The 25,182-nt window shown below is 34.7% G+C and overlaps 1 protein-coding gene across 1 annotated transcript; it reads right to left on the bottom strand.

The window, feature by feature from the left end:
• Positions 1-1,003: 1,003 nt before the first annotated feature.
• On the bottom strand, positions 1,004-24,276 carry SULT1E1 (sulfotransferase family 1E member 1). Its single transcript, XM_007086910.3, has 8 exons — positions 24,196-24,276; positions 17,309-17,473; positions 14,448-14,573; positions 13,210-13,307; positions 9,503-9,629; positions 7,514-7,608; positions 3,396-3,576; positions 1,004-1,477 (listed from the first exon to the last, which is right to left on the bottom strand). The coding sequence occupies exons 2-8, from the start codon at positions 17,460-17,462 to the stop codon at positions 1,365-1,367; spliced, it is 894 nt and encodes a 297-aa protein (XP_007086972.1). The 5' UTR covers positions 17,463-17,473; positions 24,196-24,276; the 3' UTR covers positions 1,004-1,364.
• Between the last annotated feature and the right edge of the window lie 906 nt (positions 24,277-25,182).

The following is a 25,182-nucleotide window of genomic DNA, read 5'->3' as shown; positions in this document are numbered from 1 at the left end:
GTCCAGAACCCGACGGGAGGCTCGAACTCACGGACCGAGAGATCGTGACCTGAGCTGAAGTCTGATGCTTAAGCAACTGAGCCACCCAGGCGCCCCAAGACAACATTGTTTAAATAGCAAATAACAATTCTTCTTCTCTTACTTTTGTTTTTGTTTTGTTTTACTGGCAAATATCACATTCTTTAGGAGTTTTAAAGAGTACAGAGCTTACATTCATTGCATTGTATATATAGGGCAGAAAGACCTCTAGAGCATAAATATTTCAAATTAGCTAAAGACATTCAAGCATAAATAATACTCATTGGGATTATTTATAGACATCTAGAAATCAGTCCAGTTCTTCCCAAAACTTATATTAGACTAAGATAAATTCCAAAGTAGGCCATTTTTCAGAAAATAAAAGAAAATACAAAAGGTATAGTTATGCCTCCAAATGTATTTATTCTTTAATTTTTTCTCCCAAGGTCTTCAAAGTCCATGCACAGTTATTAACATTTATTTATGCATATATGTATATAGAAGCATATGCACATACTAAATATACTACTAAATGAAAAAAAAGTAGCCATAAAGAATTTGAACTGTCTTTGTTTTTTGATATTTAACTACTTTTATTTTTTGGGGTTTTTTAAAAAATTTATATATTGTTTAATTTACATCCAAGTTAGTTAGCATATAGTGTAACAATGATTTCAGGAGTAGATTCCTTAATGTCCCTTACCCATTTAGCCCCCCCCTCAACCCCTCCGGCAACCTTCTGTTTGTTCTCTATATTTAAGAGTCTTTTATGTTTTGTCCCCTTCCCTGTTTTTATATTCTTTTTGCTTCCTTTCCCTTATGGTCATCTGTTTAGTATCTTAAATTCCTCATATGAGTAAAGTCATATGATATTTGTCTTTCTCTGGCTGACTAATTTCACTTAGCAGAATACCCTCTAGTTCCATCCACATAGTTGCAAATGGCAAGATTTCATTCTTTTTTATTGACGAGTAATATTACATTGTATATATATATACCACATCTTATTTATCCATTCATCCATTGATGGACATTTTTGGTTATTTTTAACTCGACAATTCAAACTGTGTGTTCCTACATCATACACATAGATCATAGATTTGTAGTAATTTATAGGTTATATATTTGTGCAATATTTGTAAAAAAAAAAAAAAGGAAGAAAAAGAAAGAAAACAAAAAAGACCATAGCCTGGACAAAAATCTTGTTTTTATATGAACATTTCAATAATCATGTGAATCTAATCATGATCCTTCATATGATTCCTTCTCTACCAATCCAAAATTTGAAAAAAGTGAGGAACGATGAGAAGAAAGCTTTAACCTTAGATATATTAAGAAAACCCTTCTTAGATTTCAGTTCTTAACTTTAGAGTAGACCCTTTCATTTGCTGCTCATAATGTATATCAAATTTCTCATTCAGTGCTACTGTAAAGTGATTCTTCCAGTCTCCTGCAATCCCTGCAACAAAAGAGAAAACATAGTAAATATGTTGTCCAGCCAGAATCATGACATTCTCTAACATTTATTATATTCATTAACACCTAATCAAATTTTATTCTTATAATATTCAATTATAAAAATAAAATATATACCATAAATAGTATATATATAATATATATATATTATACACACACACACACACACACACACACATTTGAGCAAAGAAATATTTGTCCTGATTATTAAAAAACAAACAAATAAAACCCAGCAAATTTCTTTCTCTGACTCTTCTCTCTTGTGCTACTTTACTTAATTTTTCTTCTACAGTTTCCTCTGAAATGTCGGTACTTCTAAGACGAGATCCATGTTTTACCCACTCCCAAGATATGAAATATCATCTTCAAACTAAAACTCAAATCCAGGCTTATGTCTCCATATCCAATTGCCTATCTGATATTGCCACTTGGATTCCATGTAAGTGTCTCCAATTCAACTAGTTCAAAATTAAATGCATTTTCTTCCCACAAAACTGTGTTTTCTTTGTGTAATTTTCCATAACCTGGTTAATGACAACACTAGGTATCCAAGGCATGAATTTGTAAGTTGTCCCTCAACTAATTCTAATTCTATACTCTTATTCAGAATTTTTTTATATCCTTTGCTTCCTCTCAATTTTTGCTCCTGCTGATAGTTAAGCTTCTCAACATTTCTCAGCCTTGTGTTATTGCAAGTCTAGCAGGCTCTTTTGTTTTCCATTACATCCAACCCTCCCCTGGGAGAAGGAGTATCTTAAATTAGTAGTTCCCTTGTCCCCTTAGCTCAAGGAGGTCTAAACTTTCATAATTAACCCAAAAAGATAGAAAATATGTGTCCTGAGAATTGAGTAGGGTCTGAGGTTATAGCAGTATGCAGCCCTCTACAAGCATGACTACTATTTTAAGTCCATCATTTTATCTTAAAAATACACATGGACACTATGAAAAAGAAGACTGAGATTATCTGAGAACTAAACAATGAAAATATAATCCATTTGTTAACTCTCTTTTCAGGGGCTCTCTACTGGTGCCAGTGGTGGGTTTGCTATTCCTATTATTTTAAAAATTCCTGACCCTCTCACTGAAAGTTTCCTTCAAAGAGCAAGATTTTCTCTATTCTGTTCTGCTTCATATATCAGCAAGACCGATGTCCCAATACTCTGCATATTCTATATGCCTTTGGATTTATAAACTGACCATATCTCATCAGATAATTCCTCCTCTCAATAGAATGTCACCTCATTGTATTTTGATATTTTTGGTTAAACAAAGCTGTATGTGCCACAAGTGTTTTGAAACTTAATCTTTTAAAACAACTTTAATGAGGTGAACTGATATACAAAGAACTATACACATTTATTGTGTACAATTTGAGGAGTTTGTATATTTGCCACTTGGTCTTGAAAAATGTTTACCACTTCGTGAAGGTAAAGCTCATCGTTCCAGGCTTGTTTCCTCATCTCAAAGTGAGGTAACAAAGAAGTTTTCTTGAGCGTCTAGTTTGAATTTAAAGAGAATTAGAATTTTAAAATCATATACATTTATATAATGTACATGGTGCAGCACCAAGGCCCACAGACTTTATAAAGGATTGCTAGTAGGGTCTGGAATTAATGCTGGTACTAAGGCTGGGGTGGCTGCTGGCCTTTCTTAATATGCTGCATATACTAAGCAATCAATTAGTAGCAATTTAGTAGTAGTAGCAGCAGCAGCAGAAATGCCAATGTTTTAATGCCTCTATAGAACTGGTAACTCAATACAAAAATCACTCAAATGTAAAAGAGCTCTGAAGAAAACAAGCTGGGTCCACAGGCTAGAATAACTTCAACAGGTGTTTGCCGGTAACTATTTCAACTTGTGACTTCCTATAGCAATCAGGGCAAATTGCAGGACGAGCTCACCCTTTCTCATGAAGGGAGAAACTTTTTGGTTCATGATTTCTTCTGGTAGTGTTGTATAATTGGTAGATGGGTTGTTCTTCATCTCCTGGAATGAAGTATGTTGTATAATCTTGTCCACAAGCTCTTCTGATGGCTTCCTTCCCAGAAATTGTATCACTTTTATCACCTCTTTTCTGATATCCTAGAGAAAAAAAAATTTCGAAACTTTAATTACTAAAGTTAAATATATTGTTATTTGGATTGAGAGAGAGAGGTAGAGAGAGAGAGAGAGAGAGAACCTCTTTTTCCCCACTGACATTGGCTTCAAATTAGGTTTCAAGTGAAAAAAAAAAACAAAACACTTCTTGGAGAGGTGGAATTTTTTCTAACTTCTCTAGGCATTATTATTTTATCCATGATGTAGATATAAAAGATGCTTTAAAGATTGTTAGAATCAACTAAATTAGCTCATGTTTATAAAATATTTTTTATAGTTCTTGATGTTTATTTAGTACATGCTCAACAGCTATTATCTAACAGTATGAATATACACGCTCAAAGACTATAGTCTCACCTATAACAGATTAACTTTTGGGCTAAAAATATGTACACAGTTTTCATTTTTCTCTAATTTATTGATGTACATACTGAGAAGCAAAGTAACCAAAAAGATTAAGAAAAATTATAAAAACTCAAATAGTCAAGATGGAACATCAGATGTATATGAACGAACCATAGCTATAAACATCCCCATTCCTATGTCACTCTTATAGTGTGCCCTACCATCCAGGAAAATCATCCAACGCAACTATTCGCAATACCAACTATAACGCTTATCTCTGGTGTATAGTTCCCTTTACAAAGAATGCAATTTTCAAATTCTCTGTTCTAAAAATTACAGCTTGCCTGTAAAGCTTCAGCTCAAGTATCACCTTCTTTGGGATAATTTCTTTGGACTAATCCAATTTGAGTGAGCTAACCCTATTTTTGCTCCTATAAATTCCCATATAAGTCTTTATTCTCATAATTTTATTTACTTGTCTATCTTCTACCAAAAAGTTTGTATATCTATATATAATATTAATATATCTTATTCTCTTTCTACTTGATACATTGTAGAAACAAAGGAAAACTAACTTATTCATTCTTAGGCACCTTACTGATTCAAATTTGGAGGAGACTTCAACATGGTCATTATCAACCAAAATAGGGAATAAGTGAACATAGACCCTGGGGTGGGAAGGTTGAAATGGTTAGATTAGTTAATAAATTTTTTGTGTGTGAGTTTTAAATTTACTCTTTTCGGGCTAGTATCCAAAATCTATAAAGAGCTCATCAAACTCCACACCCGAAAAACAAATAACCCAGTGAAGAAATGGGCAGAAAACATGAATAGACACTTCTCTAAAGAAGACATCGGATGGCCAACAGGCACATGAAAAGATGTTCAACGTCGCTCCTTATCAGGGAAATACAAATCAAAACCACACTCAGATACCACCTCACGCCAGTCAGAGTGGCCAAAATGAAGAAATCAGGGGACTATAGATGCTGGAGAGGATGTGGAGAAACAGGAACCCTCTTGCACTGTTGGTGGGAATGCAAATTGGTGCAGCCGCTCTGGAAAGCAGTGTGGAGGTTCCTCAGAAAATTAAAAATAGACCTACCCTATGACCCAGCAATAGCACTGCTAGGAATTTATCCAAGGGATACAGGAGTACTGATGCATAGGGGCACCTGTACCCCAATGTTTATAGCGGCACTCTCAACAATAGCCAAATTATGGAAAGAGCCTAAATGTCCATCAACTGATGAATGGATAAAGAAATTGTGGTTTATATACACAATGGAATACTACGTGGCAATGAGAAAAAATGAAATATGGCCTTTTGTAGCAACATGGATGGAACTGGAGAGTGTGATGCTAAGTGAAATAAGCCATACAGAGAAAGACAGATACCATATGGTTTCACTCTTATGTGGATCCTGAGAAACATAACAGAAACCCATGGGGGAGGGGAAGGGAAAAAAAAAAAAAAAAAAAGAGGTTAGAGTGGGAGAGAGCCAAAGCATTAGAGACTGTTAAAAACTGAGAACAAACTGAGGGTTGATGGGGGGTGGGAGGGAGGGCAGGGTGGGTGATGGGTATTGAGGAGGGCACCTTTTGGGATGAGCACTGGGTGTTGTATGGAAACCAATTTGACAGTAAATTTCATATATTAAAAAAAAATAAAAAAATAAAAAATAAAAAAAAATAAAAAAAAATAATAATAAATTTACTCTTTTCAATATTCTACTTATAGGCCATAATATTAGGCAATATAATAAACTACATATCATGGTTGTTTCTCTTTTTCAAATTTGTTATACTGTTAAACTCTATAAAGAAATAACACTTCAGTTTCTAAAATATTATGTATGATTTTATTTTAAATTTGTTCTGATCAAAACAACTCTAGAATTTTTGCAACATGGATTTTAATAATTGTACAAAGATGTGAGCAAGAAACTATTGATTGCTTTCTTGGTGCTAATAAAGAATGAGAGAAGAAAAGACATTTCTCTTAATAAAGAAACCCGGGATTTGTCTATTTTTGCAAAAATTATTTGTGTACATTTGTGCTTCAACCTACTACTCAATTTATGGAATAGAATACTCAAAATTTCTAGAGTTCTTCCATTTGCAAGTTTTGAACTTCATTCATTCCACTTTCCATTCCCATAAACAACAAAAAACATCAACATAAAACCTGCCGTTCTAAAACTGATCTAATCAACCCTGTGCCTTACTTAATAGTTTTAAAACATACACATATTATCCACAGACAATATATGATTTGGTTTTGCCCAATTGATGTGCATATTTGACGTTTACTCTTTTTCATTCCGATATCATACTTAATTGTAGGACAAGAGCATATATCATGATTCTTGAGCCTATGTATATTTGGGTTGTTTCCAATTTTTATAGTTATGGAGAATGCTGCTTTGAAGATTATTGTACATATAACCTAATGTACACAAACCAGAGTTTCTCAAGAGTATATACATAGGCATTTGGGAGTGTTAAATCCTGTTTGGTTGCCCTTCTTAGATAATGACAAATTGTTTCCATAGTGTTTCTTATCTTCTGTATCTTCTTATACTGCTATCAGTAATATGGTACTTCTCAATGGTCCACATTAACTGACTTGTTAATTGTCAGTTTGGTGCGTGAAATGCCATCTCATAGTGACTTTTATTTTGTGTTATCCTGATTACTAATGAAGTTGAGAAAAAATACACTATGAGGAAATTTGAGATCATCATACTTTTGCATATTGCTGCTCTGACATTCTGTTTATTCTCTTCTTCTGGAAGTTTGAGTTGATAGATGTGGAATCGTATCACTATCCCACATATCTATCACTCTATTTTTAAAGTATTCTACTCATCTCATTGTAGTACATTCTATGTAATTTCCTCTGCTCCATTTCCACTTCACTAACTCACTATTTAGCCATGTTCTATCTGTTATATGAATCATCTCTTAATTTTTTAATTTTTAAAAATTATTTTAGAAATTCTATTTTGCTATATTTTTTCAAATCTGCTAAGTCAATTTTAGTAACCTCTTCTTTCTTTGTAAAATATTTTTCTTCTTTTATTTCTTTAAACATATTAAGAATAATTATTTTATAGGGTTTACCTGATAATTCCAACACCCATAGATTTGGAGGCAGTTGACACTTCTTGTCCATCGTGATTCCTTATGTGTTCATATCTGTGTGTGTGTATGTGTGTGTGTGTGTGTGTGTGTGTGTGTGTGTGTGTGTGTGTCTGTGTTTGCTGTTGTTTTGTGAACTCAAGTTCTTTCAAATTTTATCTTTGGTAATTTTTTGAGACTCAGTTTAAATATATTTATTCACGGAAGAGTTCTATTTAATAGCTTCAAATCTGTGTTAATGTATCTGAATTATTATAACTTTTGGAGATGCCTGAATCTTCTATTTAAAGACATATTTTTGTATCTAGAGTCTTGTCAAGTGTTAATATTTTAGAAACTATTAAGTTGCCCATATGTTTTCTTTTTAAAAGTGTTTAATTCCAGTTAGCTAAGTCTTAGGTGTACAATAGTCCATAGGTTTTCAATTTCTCACCTCCTTCATGTCTTCATAGAAGAGAAAAAGCACATGTGGATTCTTCCTCTTTTCCCACCAAGACTTTGCATGTTTATACCAGGAACCATAAGGCACTAAAGTTAGACATAAAAGCAATTTAAGGGCATGCTATCATCTCTATAAAGCTTGAAAATGAGTATGTAAACAATAGTAACCACAAATAAATATAAATAAATGATCATGGCATGAAAAATAGAGGTCAGTCACAGATCTTAGGCAAATTTCTCTGCAGCAAGAGAGGCAAAGTATGTTGAACAATCCATGTACAGAAATACATTCTAAACTTTCAACATTATGACATGGTTTATGACATGGTTTATGGTTAATTATCTGATTAACTTGATTCACAGCTTATAAGAGCATTTTTGAAATGTGTGCGTGTGTGCGTGCGTGTGTATTTGTGTGTGTGTGTGAAATCAAGTTGTCAGTGAAGGGAGTTGAGTTAATGAAACTATTAATGATCTTATAATGAGAATTCAGTCCAGGTTGAAATTTACTATTCATAAAACTAGCTTTTACAATTAAAACTGGCAACTATATAACTTTTTATTATATTACTTGCAGTTTATATGGTAGAGATGTTTTCTTAGGGACTCTTAGTGCTATTCTCATTTTTAAAAAGTTAGAAGACTTTTTTTATTTATTCTTGAGAGAGACAGAGAGACAGAGAGATGGAGCACAAGCAAGGGGAGGGACAGAGAGAGAGAGGGAGACACAGAATCTGAAGCAGGCTTCAGGCTCCTAGCCTAAAGTGGAGCTCCAACCCATGAACCGTGAGATCGTGACCTGAGCCAAAGTCGGATGTCCAACCAACTGAGCCACCCAGGCACCCCAAAAAAGTTAGAACATTTTGAAGATGATGTGATATGCTCAAAAGTGGTCTCTCTTCCCTTTTCTTTTCTCATGCATATCCCAGTGTTTCACCCAATAAAAAGCTGACCAAATAATATAATGCTGTGTGAGTCAAGGTATACTGCTTTGCATTGTCTTTGTCCACCACTTCTGTCCTTTGACTCTACTGACAATTGTTCTTAACATAAAATATTGTATATATGTATGTATATGTATATGTATATAATTGGATAATTGGATGATCTTTTCATCCAATTTGCAGAGGTACAACATTATCTTTCTCTGACTTACAATATGGGTTTTGACCATCTTTAGACATATGTTTAATTTGTGATGGTTAGCATAAATTTTTCCAAAATACAGCAACAAACATAAAGTACATATATTCCACTTTTATTGAGTCAATATTACCTTCTATGGATATAAAGACATTATTACCATTTTTTTTTGCAATTATTATGACAGTATCAGAATGGTCTTCTTTAGAAAATACTAGACTTTCTTGAATCCTTTCTTCCTCAACTTTAAATAGTTGCTATAGTCTGGAGTTAATTAAAAGGTAAAATTTCCCAGAATTTCTGCTGTAATAACTCTTGTATGGTTCTGAGAAATCTAGTTAAAACATTCAGACTGTACCCTGGGTGAAAAGAAAAAGAACTTTGTAGATACTCAGATTTCTTCGTGAATGCTCATCCAACAAAGCACTTGAAATTTTCCTTGGAAACAAATGGGCACTCTCTCCCTTTTCTATTTCCTTGCCCCCTTATTCAATAGAGTTGTAATGCTATGAGATACTTTTTCTAATAAAAAGAAATGATACAGAATTGGACACTGAATCTCAGTCTTAGAGAGGAAAATGGTTACCTCCAACCTCCAAAAACACTTTTATATATTTATTTTTAGGCACTGAACTGGAGTGTCCAGATTCTGCATTTTCCATCCACATCTGGAAACACTGTGCTTGTTCTAAAGTTCAAAGTCTTCTAGAATTTCTGTTTTAATTAAGGATCAGAGAAGATAGCAGACCACAACAGACAACAAAAATATTTGCTCAGAGACGTCATTTGTCTTGTATCATTTACTTTGAAAGAATTCCAAGTAAAGAAGGTGTCTTACCTTGTCCATCCATGAATCTCTCCACAAACTCTTCAAAAGATCCAGGATCTGGATGGGCATTTACCATTAGAAAGAAATAATAAAAGGAAACAGCGACATCTTTGGCATTCCGGCAAAGGTAGATCATCTAAAAGGATGACATTATATATTACGTCACTTGATTTTTTTCAAACATAGTTTCATCAAGAAACATTTATCTTTCCAACCACAAACATAATACATATTCATTGTAAAAAGTATATAAAATATACAAAATTATAAAGAAGAAAAATTCAATAACCTGAAGTGAAAGTATCTTTTGCACAGTTATTCAGTGCCTGTTCTCACTTTTCATTTTGTATGCCATTTTCATGTATAATAACTCATTTTAATGTCACAAATGCAGTCATTCATGCAGTCTTGGAGGGAACAAACGTATTTAATGGGGGTCTATTTAAATGCACATTGATCACAGTGAAAACGTAATCTTCACTAACATCGTGTTGAGTTTCTGTACTACATGCAGAAGAAACACCAATCGGAAAAGAGCAGTCAGGAAGCCTTGGTTAATTGCCAGTCTGGCACTAAAAAGTTCTATCATCTTGTGCAAAGCACCAGTTTTGGATATAAATTTTCTATCCAGTAAGCAAGTGAGTTGCGTCTGATCTTTACGGTATTTTCTAGGTCCAGTACACAGTGCTGCAGGAAAAGATCTGCAAAAGGAAACTTCAGCATTCCTGTGGTCTCCACTTCTGCCCTCAGGAACCTGAGCCTTGCCATCAGGGAAGGCTGTTCATGACTCTCCACTTGTTTACTGGATTTGATTGGGCTCACTAACTTTTCTTAACTCTTCAAGTTTCTACATTTGCAAACAATTTTAAAGAATTCTTGTAGTGTATTCTAAGAAATATGGCTCTCGTTTTTAAAGTCCTGCTATAAAAACCTCTAATAACTGCAGAAAAAAGGTGAATTTTCTTTTCTTATGAAAACTATAAATAGCCATATTGAACTTTTCCAACGTAATTTAACACTCTCCTTCTTGCATTTTGCATATTAGCTGAATAGAACTCATTGCCACTGTATGCATGAATTTACTTCAGATTTTTACCCCTTGCATTTCTTCATGCTGTTCCCTCTGTCTTGAATATTCTCTACATCTCAAAATACTATCCATTACTTTAAAGCTTGGTTGCAGGTCTTCATGAGGCTTTTTATTTTCTCAGATAGGGGGTGGGGATAACAAAAGCAATCCCTCTTCCCCCTAAACTCCCATTTAGTTTATCTTATCTTCATTTTGACAGATACTATTCTATACCCCAAAGTTTTTGCCATGCATGCTATTCCTGTCTTGGAGGGAAATCTAGGTCTTTCTAAAAGATAGGGCTTTGCCTGTATCACTCTCCAGACGAAGTTGCTAGTTTACCCACAATTCTCTTGGGATCATAATCCACTTTAAAATGCTACACTTGAAACACCCCTGTTCCTGTGATACTTCATACCTCTCCCAGCTAAAGCTTGTGGTGATTCCCTTGCTTTAATTGAAAATATGAACATCTGCCTCATTGTATTACTCTCCATTCCCAATCTTGTCATCATCCAGTGTAACTTTAGTATCTGTATGCATAAACCATCTAATTCACTAAGTTCTTGTATTCATTGATCATTTCCTTTAGTTTACCACAGCTAACCACTTTTATGACCAAATCACAAATAATGTCAGCACTCTAAAGGTTTCACTTCTGAAGACCTATGCTGGGACATCATTTTCTTCCAAGAAATTCCTACTCCTTCTTTCTTCCTTATCAGTTTTCCCCAATATATCTGTCCTGGAACAATTCCAAGATCTGAAATTTATTGTCCTCAATGTTTCTTTTATGTGTCAGTTTGACTCCCTTTCCCCTCACTTTTTAAAATTCTCTTTTAGCTTCTGGTTCATCACTGTAAATACACTTTTACTAATAGTCCCTATCCATCTATCTTCTTGTCCCCCAGTGAATTACCTCAGAAATGCTCAGGACATGATTCTATCTAACTGTTTGATTGATGTCTGAGATGATAGCCAGTTTTGTGAATGCTAAATAGTTTAGTGAAGACTAAGACTATTGTAAATGGATTGTATTTATTTTCATTTGAGACCTGAAGGGGCCACAACCCATTCTCCAAAAGAAAAAGAGGTAACTTGGTCAAATCTCTTGAAAAAATGGTGATTACACATCTCCCAAAAAATATATAAATGGTCTAATGAGAGAAACTTTATGTAATGAATGATGTCAGCAGGATGTACATGTTCCATCTAAGATTGCTTTTGATGAAAGTTAAACAACAAACAAGAAACTAGAACTTTCAGAATTCTGGACCATGGATCTCCAGAAAAATGTCAAACACACCAGCTATCATTAGAGTACAAAATAGAAATGTTTCCTGACTGTGATAAACCCCCTATTTTGTTATTACAACTGCGTATAGTACTTTGATATCTCATACTTGTAGCATATAGGGTTGTGGTATATCCTAAAGAAAGCTAGAAAGGTGTTGAGAAACAGCATCAATAATCCAAGACGTAATGTTTTAGGGTTATATATCATTCTCTGTAAAAACCAAAACTGATCACATCAATCATCAACTCAAAATGTCTGTAACTCCTCATTACCACCAAATAGAGTCCAAACTTCCTAACTTAACTTCAGTGTCTGTTGTGATCAAGCCCTAGCTTATCTCCCTTCATTTATCCAGCCAATGTGTATAGTCAACCTAGCAACTGAAATGAACTTGTTTCAGATCATCATTAGGGTTGCCTCTGGGATTGTATAGACTAACTCCAATACATCTTTTAAATATCAGCTGAGATGTTACTTGTTCTTGAATACCTGCCTTACTGTAATATCTGGGCCAGACTTCTCTTACTTGACCTGTGACACCTACTGCATCATCTGCTTATTTGTCCCTTTCCCCCAGTGGACCATGTGATCATGAAGACAAGGCTTGCACATGTATTATTAATCCTTACATTGCTGGCACACAATAGATACTCAGTAAATAATTATTATATAATACTTGTCTGGTTTATCTTTTTCCAGTTTGCTTGAATGCCTCAACATGCCAAGTACAATAGTTTGCAAAAAGGAATACATTCAATACAATCATTAGTAACAAATACAAAAGTAGCTACCATTTACCAAATGTTTATAATATACTAGATACCGTGTTAAGCACTTAACAAGCATTATTTCACTTAATCCCTGTAACAGCTCCACCAGGAAGATACTATTATTATCCCCTTGCAGATGAATACCTTGGAGTGGCTTGGAGTTTACCTGTTTTTTTCCAAATAACCTCTAGAGTTGGAGTTGAAATATAGACTCTAACTACACTGACATTAATCCATATTTATTAAATATCTGTAGGTTCGATGAAAGAACAAATAAATGTGTATAAGACACAGGATGTTACCTGACTTGATCATTGCAAAATTATTTTGAGTTGGATGACTTTTTTTTAATGTTTATTTATTTTTGAGAGAGAGAGCCTGTGCAAGGCGGAGGAGGGACAGAGAGAGAGGGAGACAGGATCTGAAGCAGGCTCTGCACTGACAGCAGAAAGCCTGATGCGGGGCTCAAATTCATGAACTGTGAGATCATGATCTGAGCCAAAGTCAGATGCTTAACCGACTACAGCCACCCAGGTGCCCCAACTTGGATGAAGTTTTAAGAATACTAGACTCTGGTTACCTTACAGTTATTTTCCCAAAATGAGGCTGGAAGAATGTCAGCTGGCAGATGAGTCTTCACTATTCTAGGAGATGCCATCTGTTTTAATTGTTTTACTCCTGATTTTTAAAAAGTTAAAGGTTATATACAACTTCCAAAATTATAAATATTTATGTGGATTTTATAGATATTTTTAAAATAGAAGTAACTTTAAGATTCTATATTGTATTCATAGTAATAATACATACTCACTATCATAGAAGTTTACATAGAGGAAATTATAGAGAAAACAACAAGATAAGTTACAATTTCACCATATTGGAAAAAATAAGTATTAATATTTTGGTGAGCAGCCTTCCATATAAATGCAGTTGACCTTTGAACAACATGTGTTTGAACTTCCCAGGTCCACTTATATATGAATTCTTTTACAGTACAATACTTAAACGTAGTTTCTCTTACTTATGATTTTGTTAGTAACATTTGCTTTTCTCTAGCTTACTTTATTATAAAAATACAATATATTAATACATGTATAACATACAAAATATGTGTTAATCGACTGTTTACATTATTGGCAAGGTTTCTGATCCAATAGTGGCCATTAGTAATTAAATCTGGGGGGAGTCAAAAGTTATATGCAGATTTTTTTATTGTGTGAGGGGTGATCATCCCTAACCTCAGCATTGTACAAGGGTCAACTGTATATCTCTATGCCCAGTCTCAGAGCCATCTAAATACCACACATGCAGACAGAATTTTTAGTATCTTCTAATTGATTTTTCCTTAACATATTATATCGAAACTACAAGGAACATAGGCCAACCTAATTTTTTTAATGATTTCATAGTGTTATTGTATCACATTAAGCTATTCCTTTTTTTGATTAACGCTTAAGTTGTTTCTAATTTTTCACAATATTTAAAGAACCTCTGATGAATATCATTTTGGATATATCCTTGAAAATTTACATATATTTTTCTAATGTTTAAAGTATTATCACATTCAGCCATATAAGGATAAATGCTTACATATTACTAGACTCTACTGAAGGCATATAAAAGCTATCCTTATTCACTCTGTATCAGACAAATGCTATACCATAAACTCTGTCAAGATTTAAATTTAAATTTATGTACTCTCCATGTAGAGGACATCATACTAATTGTCACTCTTGCTTCCTCTCTCTTTTCTTGCACCTGCTATAGCCACACTTTAAAATATATGTAAACACCTTTAAAAATCTACTTAAATATTACCATTCATCAGCTCTTCTTTTCTGCACTCCAAGAAAGGTATTCGATTAAAAATGACATCTTCTTTGCATTTTTCCACATCACCCTCTTTGCAGATCATGTATACAATTTCACTAACCCAGGTTGTACCTGTAAAAATTAGACAAACCTTAGTGTCTCACTGACAATGCAGGGCTGATGATGCAGGTAGTGGATTTATAGCTGGATAAAGTAGGAAGGTACCAATGCAGTATTATTTGAAAGATAGAACAGCCACAGAACTTGGGGCATCTGGGTGGCTCCATCTGTAAGCATCTGACTCTTGATTTCAGCTCAGATCATGATCTCACGGTTTGTGAGATTGAGGCCCACGTCTGGCCCTGTGCTTGGGATTCTCTCTCTTCCTCTCTCTGCCCACCCTGCTTGTACTCTCTCTCTCAAAATAAATAAACTTTAAAAAAAAGAAGCATTAAAAAAAAGAAAAGCCATGGAATTCAAGAAATATTTCTTCTAATACTTACTCTTGTAAGACCCAAAAATAGTCTCAAGAAATAAGGATGAATATTGTAGTAAGACACGCCCATGGTAGGAGTCCAAATTTGTCCATGATTAATTGGGACATTATGCAAGCTGATAACAATTAGGGATTTAAATTTTTACATCTAAAAAGTAGGGAGGCTTGATTTATCAAAATATTCCTGCAGGGAAAGCATTGTATTTAAACATTATCAGGAAAAACAAAGAAGAATAAGACATAGTTCCTCACCTCTAGGACAAGTTAACAATAAATATGCTTAAGGCAACTAAAGTCGTACAAGGGAAAATAATACACAACTGAATGCTGAGCTTAATTCAAAGAAAGAAAAGATGACTACTGGAGTATGGAGAAAGAAAGCTTTCAGGTAAGTCTTGAAGAATGGACTAAATGCAGGTGGGCTAGAAGGAAGAACTGAAAGAATTGAAGAAGCCAGAGAGAAAGCATACTCTCAGACTCTCCCACATCCACATATGTGCTATTCCTTCAGCCTGGAACCCTCTTCTATGAGCTAAACTTCTCAGGTCTTTGCTTTGCTCATTCTAAGAAGCCTCTGAAAGGCTCCAAGTGAGGTGCTCCTTCTATATGTTGTCGCAATACCCTACTGGACTTCCTTCACCCAAAGCAGTTTCATACTGTATTGTATCTGCCACTTTATTTATATTTACCATCGGATTATAAACACTGAGAGGGTAGAGATTAGGTGTGTTTTGTTCACCATTATATCTCCAGTGGCTAATATTACACTTGTCACATAGCAGGAACTCAATAAATACTTGCTAAGTGAATAAATGAGAAAACAGAAAAGGAAAACTCATGCAAAGAAATAGTGAAGAGGCAGGCCAGTGAGAATAATCAGTCCCTACATTTTTTGGGATAATGTGAGTAAGAAGGTGTCATTCATTCATTCATTCATTCATTCATTGTTTTCAACATATATATTGAGTACAAGCTTGTCACTATGCTAAATGCCAAGAATACACAATTAAATAAGATATGGTCACTATGCTGATATTACAGGAGGATTTAGACTACCTTTTCTGTCTAATAGATATCTGTAAATACTGTGCCAAAATACAAAATGTTAATTTTGAAAAAAGAAAAAAAAAAGGTAAAGAGACTTGAATAACAGAAGATACACTGAAGCACGCTTTAGCCACAAACTTTACTGATAGCTTCTTATGCCTCAACTTGAGTCCCCGTTCAGAGGATACAGAAAAGAATAGATTGAACCCTTGCCTTCTAGTGCTCAGATGTGCTTTTGAGAGTTGCAAACAATGCCTGATAATTACAACACTTCTTTTTTCTTAAGATGCTGTAATACAGATGGGTATAGGAATTCAAAGGACTGCAAAGGAGGAACATTTAACTCAGTGTGCTGCTGCTGGTGTGATGTTTCAACAAGAAATGCCTTCAAGACAACATGAGAATTGAACTTAGCCTTAACACATTATTGGCATTAGTTCACTGGTTTTGTGAGTCAGAGACTGGTTCTACCAAGCAGAACTGTCTTTTTTTTTTCAATCAAAGGTCACATACTTAAGATTAATATAGTGGTGAAGAAAAGAATTGGAAATAGATTATAAAGCCTAAATTGAAGAAGAGATAGGTGGGGAGGAGGCTGCCAAGGCAAGCAGACAGCAAGCAGAAAATTCCTTATAGTTCATACTAAAGAGTTTGAGCTTTTGATAAGTTTTAGAAAGCCAATGTTGTACAGGCAATGTTGCACAATTATCAGGATTGTGTTTTAGAAGAATTCCTCTGGTGGAAGGGTAAAATAACAATGAAGTGAGACATATTCAGTGCTTAACATGTGTAAGTGTTTAAATGTAGCAACCAGAGAAGTCTGGATCAGATCTTCCTAATTTCTAAAGATCTATGGCTGTAAAACTCCAGAACTATGAGCTAATTTCAGGAAAAAAAAAAGATGTTGCTTAAAAAAGGAGTTTGGGGGATAGCCTTAGAGAAAAAGAGCTAGTTAGCTGAAAAAGAATTTTTTAAAAGTTTGCAAAAATTGCTTATACTTTTATGTGATGACAATAATGACATTAGATAAACACAGTTGGTAGTTTAAGGTTTTAGTTATGATTCTATATTCATCCATTTATATTACATAATTTTCTAAAGTGGCCAACCATACCTATCTGTCAATGTGCTACTCAGGTTATAGGTACAGATTGTGCTCTTCGAATACAGCTCTGATATTCCACTTTTTCTATGTCTAAACTACTGTATCTTTCACATGAAAAATGAGTGTGGTAGAAGTGAACAGCTTAATATTTACTATTCAAGGTGGGTTTGTCATTTCTAGGTGAAAAGAGAACGACATTGACATACTAAGGAGACTTACCAGATTTAGGATAGGTGGCAATGACAATGTCATCTGGTCTTGCCTGGAATGTCTCCACATCATCCCAATGTTTTATAAAATCTTTATACATTAGAATTCCATGGATTTTGCCAAAGTATTCACAATAGTCAGAAGATTTGGAAGAATCCATCATAAAGCGGTACACTAAAAGAAAAAAAATGTATGTTTTCCACTTTATACGTACTTTAAAATATATTAACATTAATAATAGCTCTAACTGAGGTTCTATTGGGTTTCTAGCATTTCTTAGCTATTGAGCATTTAAGGTAAAAAACATATTGAAGGAATATATAATATAGTCTTGGTGCTTTAAGAATCTCTCCTATTAAGAAGGTAAGTCTAACATATAAAAAGAGTAAGAAAGTACAAGGCACTATAAAGTGTTTAACTACATAAAAATAATGTGATGCATTTATATTATATTTATATACAATATTTGACATAGAAAATTCCATGATGAAGGATAACACAACAACACTATTTCTGTACAAATTGATGGGGTATATAAAAAGATGCATATGCTCAAAAATACAACAATATTTTGGTAGATAATCACTCTGATTAAATATGTATACATTAAATAACAATAAAGATTGATGGTAACATTCAATAGCTATTGCCATATAGCTTCCTTAGTTCCTGAATACGTTTCATTTAATGAAAAAATTCAAATGCTCAATGAGTGTACATAAAAGAAGATAAAATTAATGAAACTGTAATGGATATTTCTAAGACATGGATTCCTGAGGGAATAGAAGATTCCTCTGGGACCTCTCACATTACTTTTAATTTTCTCTTTCACTTGATTAGTAAAGTAGTGGATATTTCCATTGAATGACTTGTCTGAAACTTATAAGGGTAAACAAGATGGTTATCACAGATAATTCATTTCCTGATTCCATGATAACCCATTTTGTGTTCAGGGTTGGTCATAGAATTTTTAATTAAGCAAACTTTCCTTCATTGACTCAACTTCTTCTACTATCTTTTCTTCTCCATTCTGTTTGTGATATAGAATCTCAACAAATTTCGTCCATCTTTGATATTAGCCACTCTAGATCTCCTTTTTATTCATCTGTGTGAACCAGACTAATGCAAATCCACCATGATGACGTCTCTGTGACCTGAAGCCTTCTTGAGCACATCACCTCCTACCCTTAAGTATACCCTTAGGGCAAAATGTCCTTGATCCACTCTGGAGACATGACTGTGACACACACTTATTCTTAAACATTTTCCTCTTGGATGGTCCCCTAGCAGTGCTCCCAGCCTGTAGCGTTACAAAAGCAAATCTTAAGGGAGGTGGGGTTACAGAGATCTACTTGTCTTGTGTGGCCCAACATACTCTTTTATCTGTAAGTCCTCTTAATAAGCCATTTCTTGTCAAGCTGGACTTGGCCTTTTTCTTTGGTTTTATAGTTCCTTCAGTCTTTGGAGGTCATTTTGCATATACCTCCCTCTCCCATTTTGCATATACCTCACTCTTGCTAAAAAGCTGCCTGATACACTTATACATTTGTAACTGCTATGGCTTTTATTGTCTTTTTCAGAGACCTTGTAGTATAACAGGAGCCTTCTGGAGGCAGCAGTTCTTTTAACCACTCAGTGTGTTTCCTTCAATATAGAGAATCCCAATTCATGAGAGATGCATTATAAAGAGAAAACGAGGGTCACCTGGGTGGCTCAGTCTGCTAAGTGTCTGACTCTTGATTTCAGCTCAGGCCTTGATCTCATGGTTTGTGAGTTCGAGTCCCACATTTGTCTCAGTGCCGACAGTGCAGAGCCTGCTTGGGATTCCCTCTCTGCCTCCCCCTCACCCTGCTCTCTTTCTCTCTTTCTCAAAATAAACAAATAAACTTAAGAAAAAAATAAAGAGAAAAATGAAATTGCAATTACCATGACAAATGGATTCACCTAAAATAAGAAATACCTGATGGTAAACTGTTAGGAAGAGAAGTCTTACAAACCAAACCAAATGAATAGACCTTTGACTTCTAAAGGCTATTTCCAGTCATGTTTTCCCCACTATATTTGTAGCCTGCACATTACAGATGGAGACTTTCAGACGTTGCTTCCTAACTCCCAATCACTAGCACCTGGCACTAATTCCATGGATTCAGTCCCTGTCATTTCCCTCATTTTTTTTCCTTTGTGCTCACTGCTCTCCTTCAAAGCCTATCCAACTACTGATTGAATATGAAACTGGCTTTCCAACTGGCTTTCCTATAAAAAGTGAAAATCTCTTCTTTCTACAACCACCAAGGAAATGGATGTTCTTTACTAGGCATTTACTTTGTGCCAGATTTGAAAAGTTTTATTTTAAAATCTTATTTATATGTCATAAAATTACCTCAAAAAGCAGACGTCATTAATTAGGTTAAGTCTGTCCTGCATCAGACTCCTTGAAGACAGAAACCATATTTTTCTTACGCAAGGAAGGGCAAAAGTGCACATTTTTATGTATACATGTAAATGTGCATATATAAATATCTATCTATCTATCTATCTATTTATTTATTTATTTTGTCAGAGAGAGACAGAGAGTGAGCAAGCAAACTGGGGGAGAAGCAGAGAGAGGTGAGAGAGAATCCCAAGCAGGCTCCACACTGTGAGCATGGAGCTCCATATGGATCTCAATCCCACGAACCATGAGATCATGACCTGAGTCAAAAATCAAAAGTCAGATGCTTAACTGAGTGAGACACTCTCAGGCACCCGAAATATCCTTATTTTTGACACATAATTGGTGAAAAAAATTAAACAACATAAAGAAAATGAAAGTGCTTTCTTTATCCAAACTAAAGATAATCGCTCCTAATACCACGATATTTATGCTTCCAAATATTTAAATGTATATAAAACCTATACACTTATGTACCTAATTTAATTTGTATTATTATTATTTTTTTAATGTTTATTTATTTTTGAGAGAGAGAGAGACAGAGTGTGAGTGGAGTAGGGGCAGATGGAGAGGGAGACACAGAATACAAAGTAGGTTCCAGGCTCTGAGCTATCAGAACAGAGCCCAACGAGGGGTTTGAACTCATGAACCTCAAGATCATGACCTGAGTCAAAGTCGGACGCTTAACTGACTGAGCCACTCAGGCGCCCCTAATTTTATTATATTTTACATTCATTTTGTACTCTATTATTTCACTATATAATGTGAGCATTTTGCTGTTAATATATAAATTCTGTTTTTATTCTTATAAATTACACATAGAAGTCCATAGTATGGGTGTAATATAGAAAACAATTCTTTAATGATGGAAATTCTTGTTTTTCCCAACTTTTTTTAGATATAAGTAGCACTCTAATGAATGTCTCTATGTTTTTCACAATTATCTTCACAGTGACAATAGAATTGCCAAAATAAAAGGTATATTGTTAAATATTTTTTAATCACTAAAATTATACCAATTTGCACACTATATGAAATTGCCTATATTCTCACGTGCTCACCAGTATTTGCAAATTATTTGTTATAATCTTTCACAATTGAAAATATATGTTTTTAAAACTGTGTTTCAGAGATATTTTATAACTTTTTGTTTTCATCTTTTATAAATTTATTGGTTATTTTAATTATTTTGATCCATTTTGTCTATCAAGGGTGTTACTTTTTCCTAACTGATTTTTTAGCTAGTAATTTATTGTTGATTTTATATTGAAAGTATGGCTTATTTTTCTGTTTTATACGCCAGTAATATTTAAACTCTTTTAATAGTGTTGTATAGAAGTTTATTGCTCATAAAATCAAATGTGTCAAGTTTTTGCCTTATGTTTGATATGGTAGCATAAATATTTCAATGTGTTCATATAATGAGAAATACATGTGTTAAAAGTTTATATATTCATTTTAATTTAGATGATTAATGTGTACATAACAAAGAATAGAATATAATTTTAAGAGTGTGGGCCCTAAAGTAGACCACACTGCTTATTTTTTTAATTGTTTTTTAAACTTTATTTATTTATTTTTTTAAAGCAACAAGAGTATGAGTGTGAGCAGGGGAGGAACAGAAAGAGAGGGAGAGAGACAATCCCAAACAGGTTCCATGCTGTCAGAGCACAGCCCAATGTGGGGTTCAAACTCACTAACTATGAGATCATGACCTTAGCCAAAATCAAGAGTCAGATGCTTAATGGACTGAGACACCCAGTTGCCCTTAGACCACCTCATTTAAATCCTAGCTGTGCTATTTGAAATTATATAATCTTAGCAAATTATTTTACCTCAACTGAAGTATAAATTTCCATTATAAATGCTTAATAAGCATGAGTCCCTATTGTTATTGTGTCAAATCCATATGATAATAGAGCGTAGAGAGCAAGATGGAGTCTGTCATGTCAAGTAAGAGCCTGTGTCAAGCAATGGCAGAAGCGGTTAAGGGTACTGCAGCCCAGCCAAGATACCGCCCAGACCAGCATCAGCTGACACCCAGAACTGCTAACAAGCAGAAGCAGAGGAGGTCTGCAGGGGTCTCAAGACCCTTTGAAAAGGGGAGGATTTTTGCAACAAACTGTCAGACTCTTCAGACATGACCCTTCTACCTCTGACCACTTAAAAAAGTCAGCTGCCTCCGAGGGCTCTGCCTGACTGATTTCTGAACAGAGCTGAGGTCCTTCACCTCTTGAACGTAATAGGCAATACGTGCCGGGTGCTGACCTGGACGTGACCAAAGCTCAGCTTTGAAGCTTTAACTGATTTTGCCTTTGGTTCGTTGACTTCCCACACCCTTCTGTTTGCCTTGTTGGTTGTGTGGTGTGTCTTCTCTTCTGCTCGGTGTGCTGTGTAAGAAGCCAAGTTTAATCATATGGGGAAATGACATTGAGTTTGGAATCCCAAACCTGCTTTATGACTATGATTAACTTTGCCTTATGATTCAATAAAGCTGACAATGTGGAAAGACACAACCTGCACGTGTACCTTCACAGCTGGCTCATGACAAGGAGCCAGACACTTATGACCTAAGTTAGAAACAGTACACATTACATAGTAATATCTCCTTTCAAACCAGGGAAAATATGTGTTGTCAAAATTCCCAAGAATATATTTCAGAAATATAAAATTATCTGGCAAAACTGATGATCAGTTATCTGTTTTCTCACTGGGGAGTAAAATCTGTAAATATCCAATGTGACTTTTACACAATGTGACTTCTAGGTGTTTACTCCACTAAAGTTCTTTGGGACAACCCACTATAGCATTTATTTCATTTCGGCCTCAGATTACACACCAGAAGAGAGACAAAATGAAAAATTTTTTCAATTGTTGTTTTTGACTCAAGAATGGCTTAATATATGTTTTGGAAACCACAGAATAACTAGTCCTGCATGTTCTAACTTAAAAGGGAAAAAGTTCCAGTTCCTATTGGCAAACTCAACTCTTTCAAGACCTCTCTCTCAAGTGTGTTAGATGTAATCTCACCAGAATTATGACATTTTGATTAAAAATCAGTTTTGTTAATAAATCACCTTGTTCCTTAACAAGGTGTCACCTTGTTCCTTCTTTGTTGTCAGAAAATAGAAATCTTTCACTAGAAGAAATGTGTATAAAGGTGTTCCTTGCCCAACCTACTGATTTGTTTATTAATGTGAACAACTTTCTTGGTATTCTGCCTAGTTTGCAAAAATTGGCTTACAGTCGATTGGGAGTAGCTGATTTATCATTCAGCACTTGGCTGACTTCTAGCTGCCCCTTCATGGTCAATTTTGGTCTCAGGGTTAAGTGAAGAGGCATATAGTAATATCTATTTTCTTGTTAACTTCTTTTGGCAAATTATCTCTTATCACAATATATGGACTTACCCTCTAGATGATCTCTTCTTTCTTAAAAATGTATTTCAGTTAGAAATTGTCAATTTTATTTTCTAACTTATTATAAAGGTTATTGTGGTCTAGAAACACTAACAAAAAATTGTTAAGACTGTGATTTATAAACTCAGTTGAATTCAGAAAGAATTTTTCTTTTTTTTCCTCTTTTTTTCTTCTTTTCTTCCTGTTTTCTTTGTCCCTTTTTCTATCCTCCCCTCTTCCATCCCTTAATCTGACTCTCATTCAGCAAATAAACTCTGTGAGTGCCTACCTCATTTCCAGACACAGTGTTAAGTGTTGAGCAAACTGTGGGCAGTGCAGATGTATAGGGCTTGCTCAATCCTCATCATCTTCTACTTACTTGGATCTGGTTAAAATGGCTGAAAGCAGAGAATATCCTTTTCTCCATCAATCCACCCCAGCCTCAGCACTATGTCACAAAGCAGATGCTAAAAAATACTTGTTAAATTTAATTGCTAGATCAAATCTCTCTGCGCTTTCCAATTTTAATTAAGGACTCCTAGATAAAATAGGTACTATGCTGCCAAAAATCTACCTGGCAACTATTTACTAAGGACTTGGATATATGCTGTATTTTTTTCTGATGTATCTCACCTAAAAGTAATGATAATGTTTATAAGGCCCATGGTACTATGAGACTGGTTCTGACATATTTCACAGAAGTGATCACCAGATTAGAAGTCACTCTTCATTTTAACTGTTTCTACTCTGCTTGCTCTGTTTCCTTATTAATGAAATGGAGAACATGTCCAGCATTCAGGACCTACAAGGTAACAAAAACCGTAGTTTTGTGTTAAAATTATTTAAACAGAAAAGCATTATGTAATGCAAGATTTATTTTTAATGACAAACAAAGGATTTAAAAAGGCTTTAAAATGCTTTACATTATTATGTAACTAAAGTATTAATATAGACTTTATTCTCTCTATATTTCCTTTTTTAACAGTTTTGTGATATATAATTTGCACCTAAACTTTTTATATCTAAAATTTTAATACTAATATCAGTAATAAAAATAAAAATACAACCTGTCCAGATGATCCTGGGAAGGAAACTGGATGGTCCAATTTAGTTCTCTTTAAACTCCACTCAGGTTTTAGGCTGCCAAAAAAGATGAGAACCACTTATGCATTTGGGATGTTTCCGGTGAGCTTTTATTCTCCATGCCAGAGAAGGAGGCGGAGATAAATTTGCGGGGGTTGGTCTTCTGGAGTCTGTGATTCACTGGAGTATCACAAATATGTATACATATCAGCTGATGCACTTAGCCAGAGTCATTCCCATTCATACAGAGATGTTAAAAAGCCTCTGCTGTTATTTTTCATTTTTGGCTCACAATCAAATTCCTAAATTTGCCAATAGCAATCAGTGGGTGGGGGAGAGGGAGGGAGAGGAAGTGACTGGGAAAATGAAGGAGAAAGGGTTTGGAGAAAAATATAAGAGAACTTGGAAGGGGGGGTCCTTTATTTACACACACCGGCAAATAATAAAATGAGGTTGACCTTCAAAAAAGTAAACTTCCTAGAGGAGTGAGAGAAGAAAAAGAGAAGGAAAAGACAGGAGGGCAGTGAGGACCCCGGATCGGGAGACCCAGCTTCGTTTCCTGAGAACTGTTTAAGAAGGCTTTGTAGTACCTGGTTGTGTTCTAACAAGCCAATTGGAAAACACATCCTGCTTAAGATGTTTGCCTTTAACTCTGAAGCAACCCTGAAAACAGATGACAGCTAAGGAAAGAATGTAGACATCACTCACCTTTGAGCTATTATTTTAAAATTCTCTTCACTCCCAAACACACGCTTAACGTATAGTGTGGAATTTCCATGTAAAGTTAATCATTAATCTCAATGGAATTTAGATGAGAATGCAAAAAATAAAAGGTCAAAGGTTTGTGCAGCCCAAGAACCCTTCACCTTTCTTCTTTGCAGCTCTCTGCACCTGCTTTGTCTTCAGTTGAGGAAATTCTTCCTTGCTCCTACCCCTCTACCCTCACCAGTACCTTCAAACCTATTAGTTTC

The sequence above is a fragment of the Panthera tigris genome, chromosome B1, assembly GCF_018350195.1.
Source record: "Panthera tigris isolate Pti1 chromosome B1, P.tigris_Pti1_mat1.1, whole genome shotgun sequence".
Classification (NCBI taxonomy): domain Eukaryota; kingdom Metazoa; phylum Chordata; class Mammalia; order Carnivora; family Felidae; genus Panthera; species Panthera tigris.
The sequence above is the reverse complement of the archived record's forward strand: the minus strand, read 5'-3'. Positions and strand labels throughout refer to the sequence as shown.

Bases quoted from the DNA above. Each gene is read 5' to 3' on its own strand.
- SULT1E1 (XM_007086910.3), bottom strand. From the start codon at position 17,462: ATGATGGATTCTTCCAAATCTTCTGACTATTGTGAATACTTTGGCAAA. The intron at 14,574-17,308 runs GTAAGTCTCCTT...TAATTTTTACAG, and splicing joins TGCCACCTATCCTAAATCTG to GTACAACCTGGGTTAGTGAA. The intron at 7,609-9,502 runs GTAAGACACCTT...GTCTAACTTTAG, and splicing joins GAGATTCATGGATGGACAAG to TGCCTTATGGTTCCTGGTAT.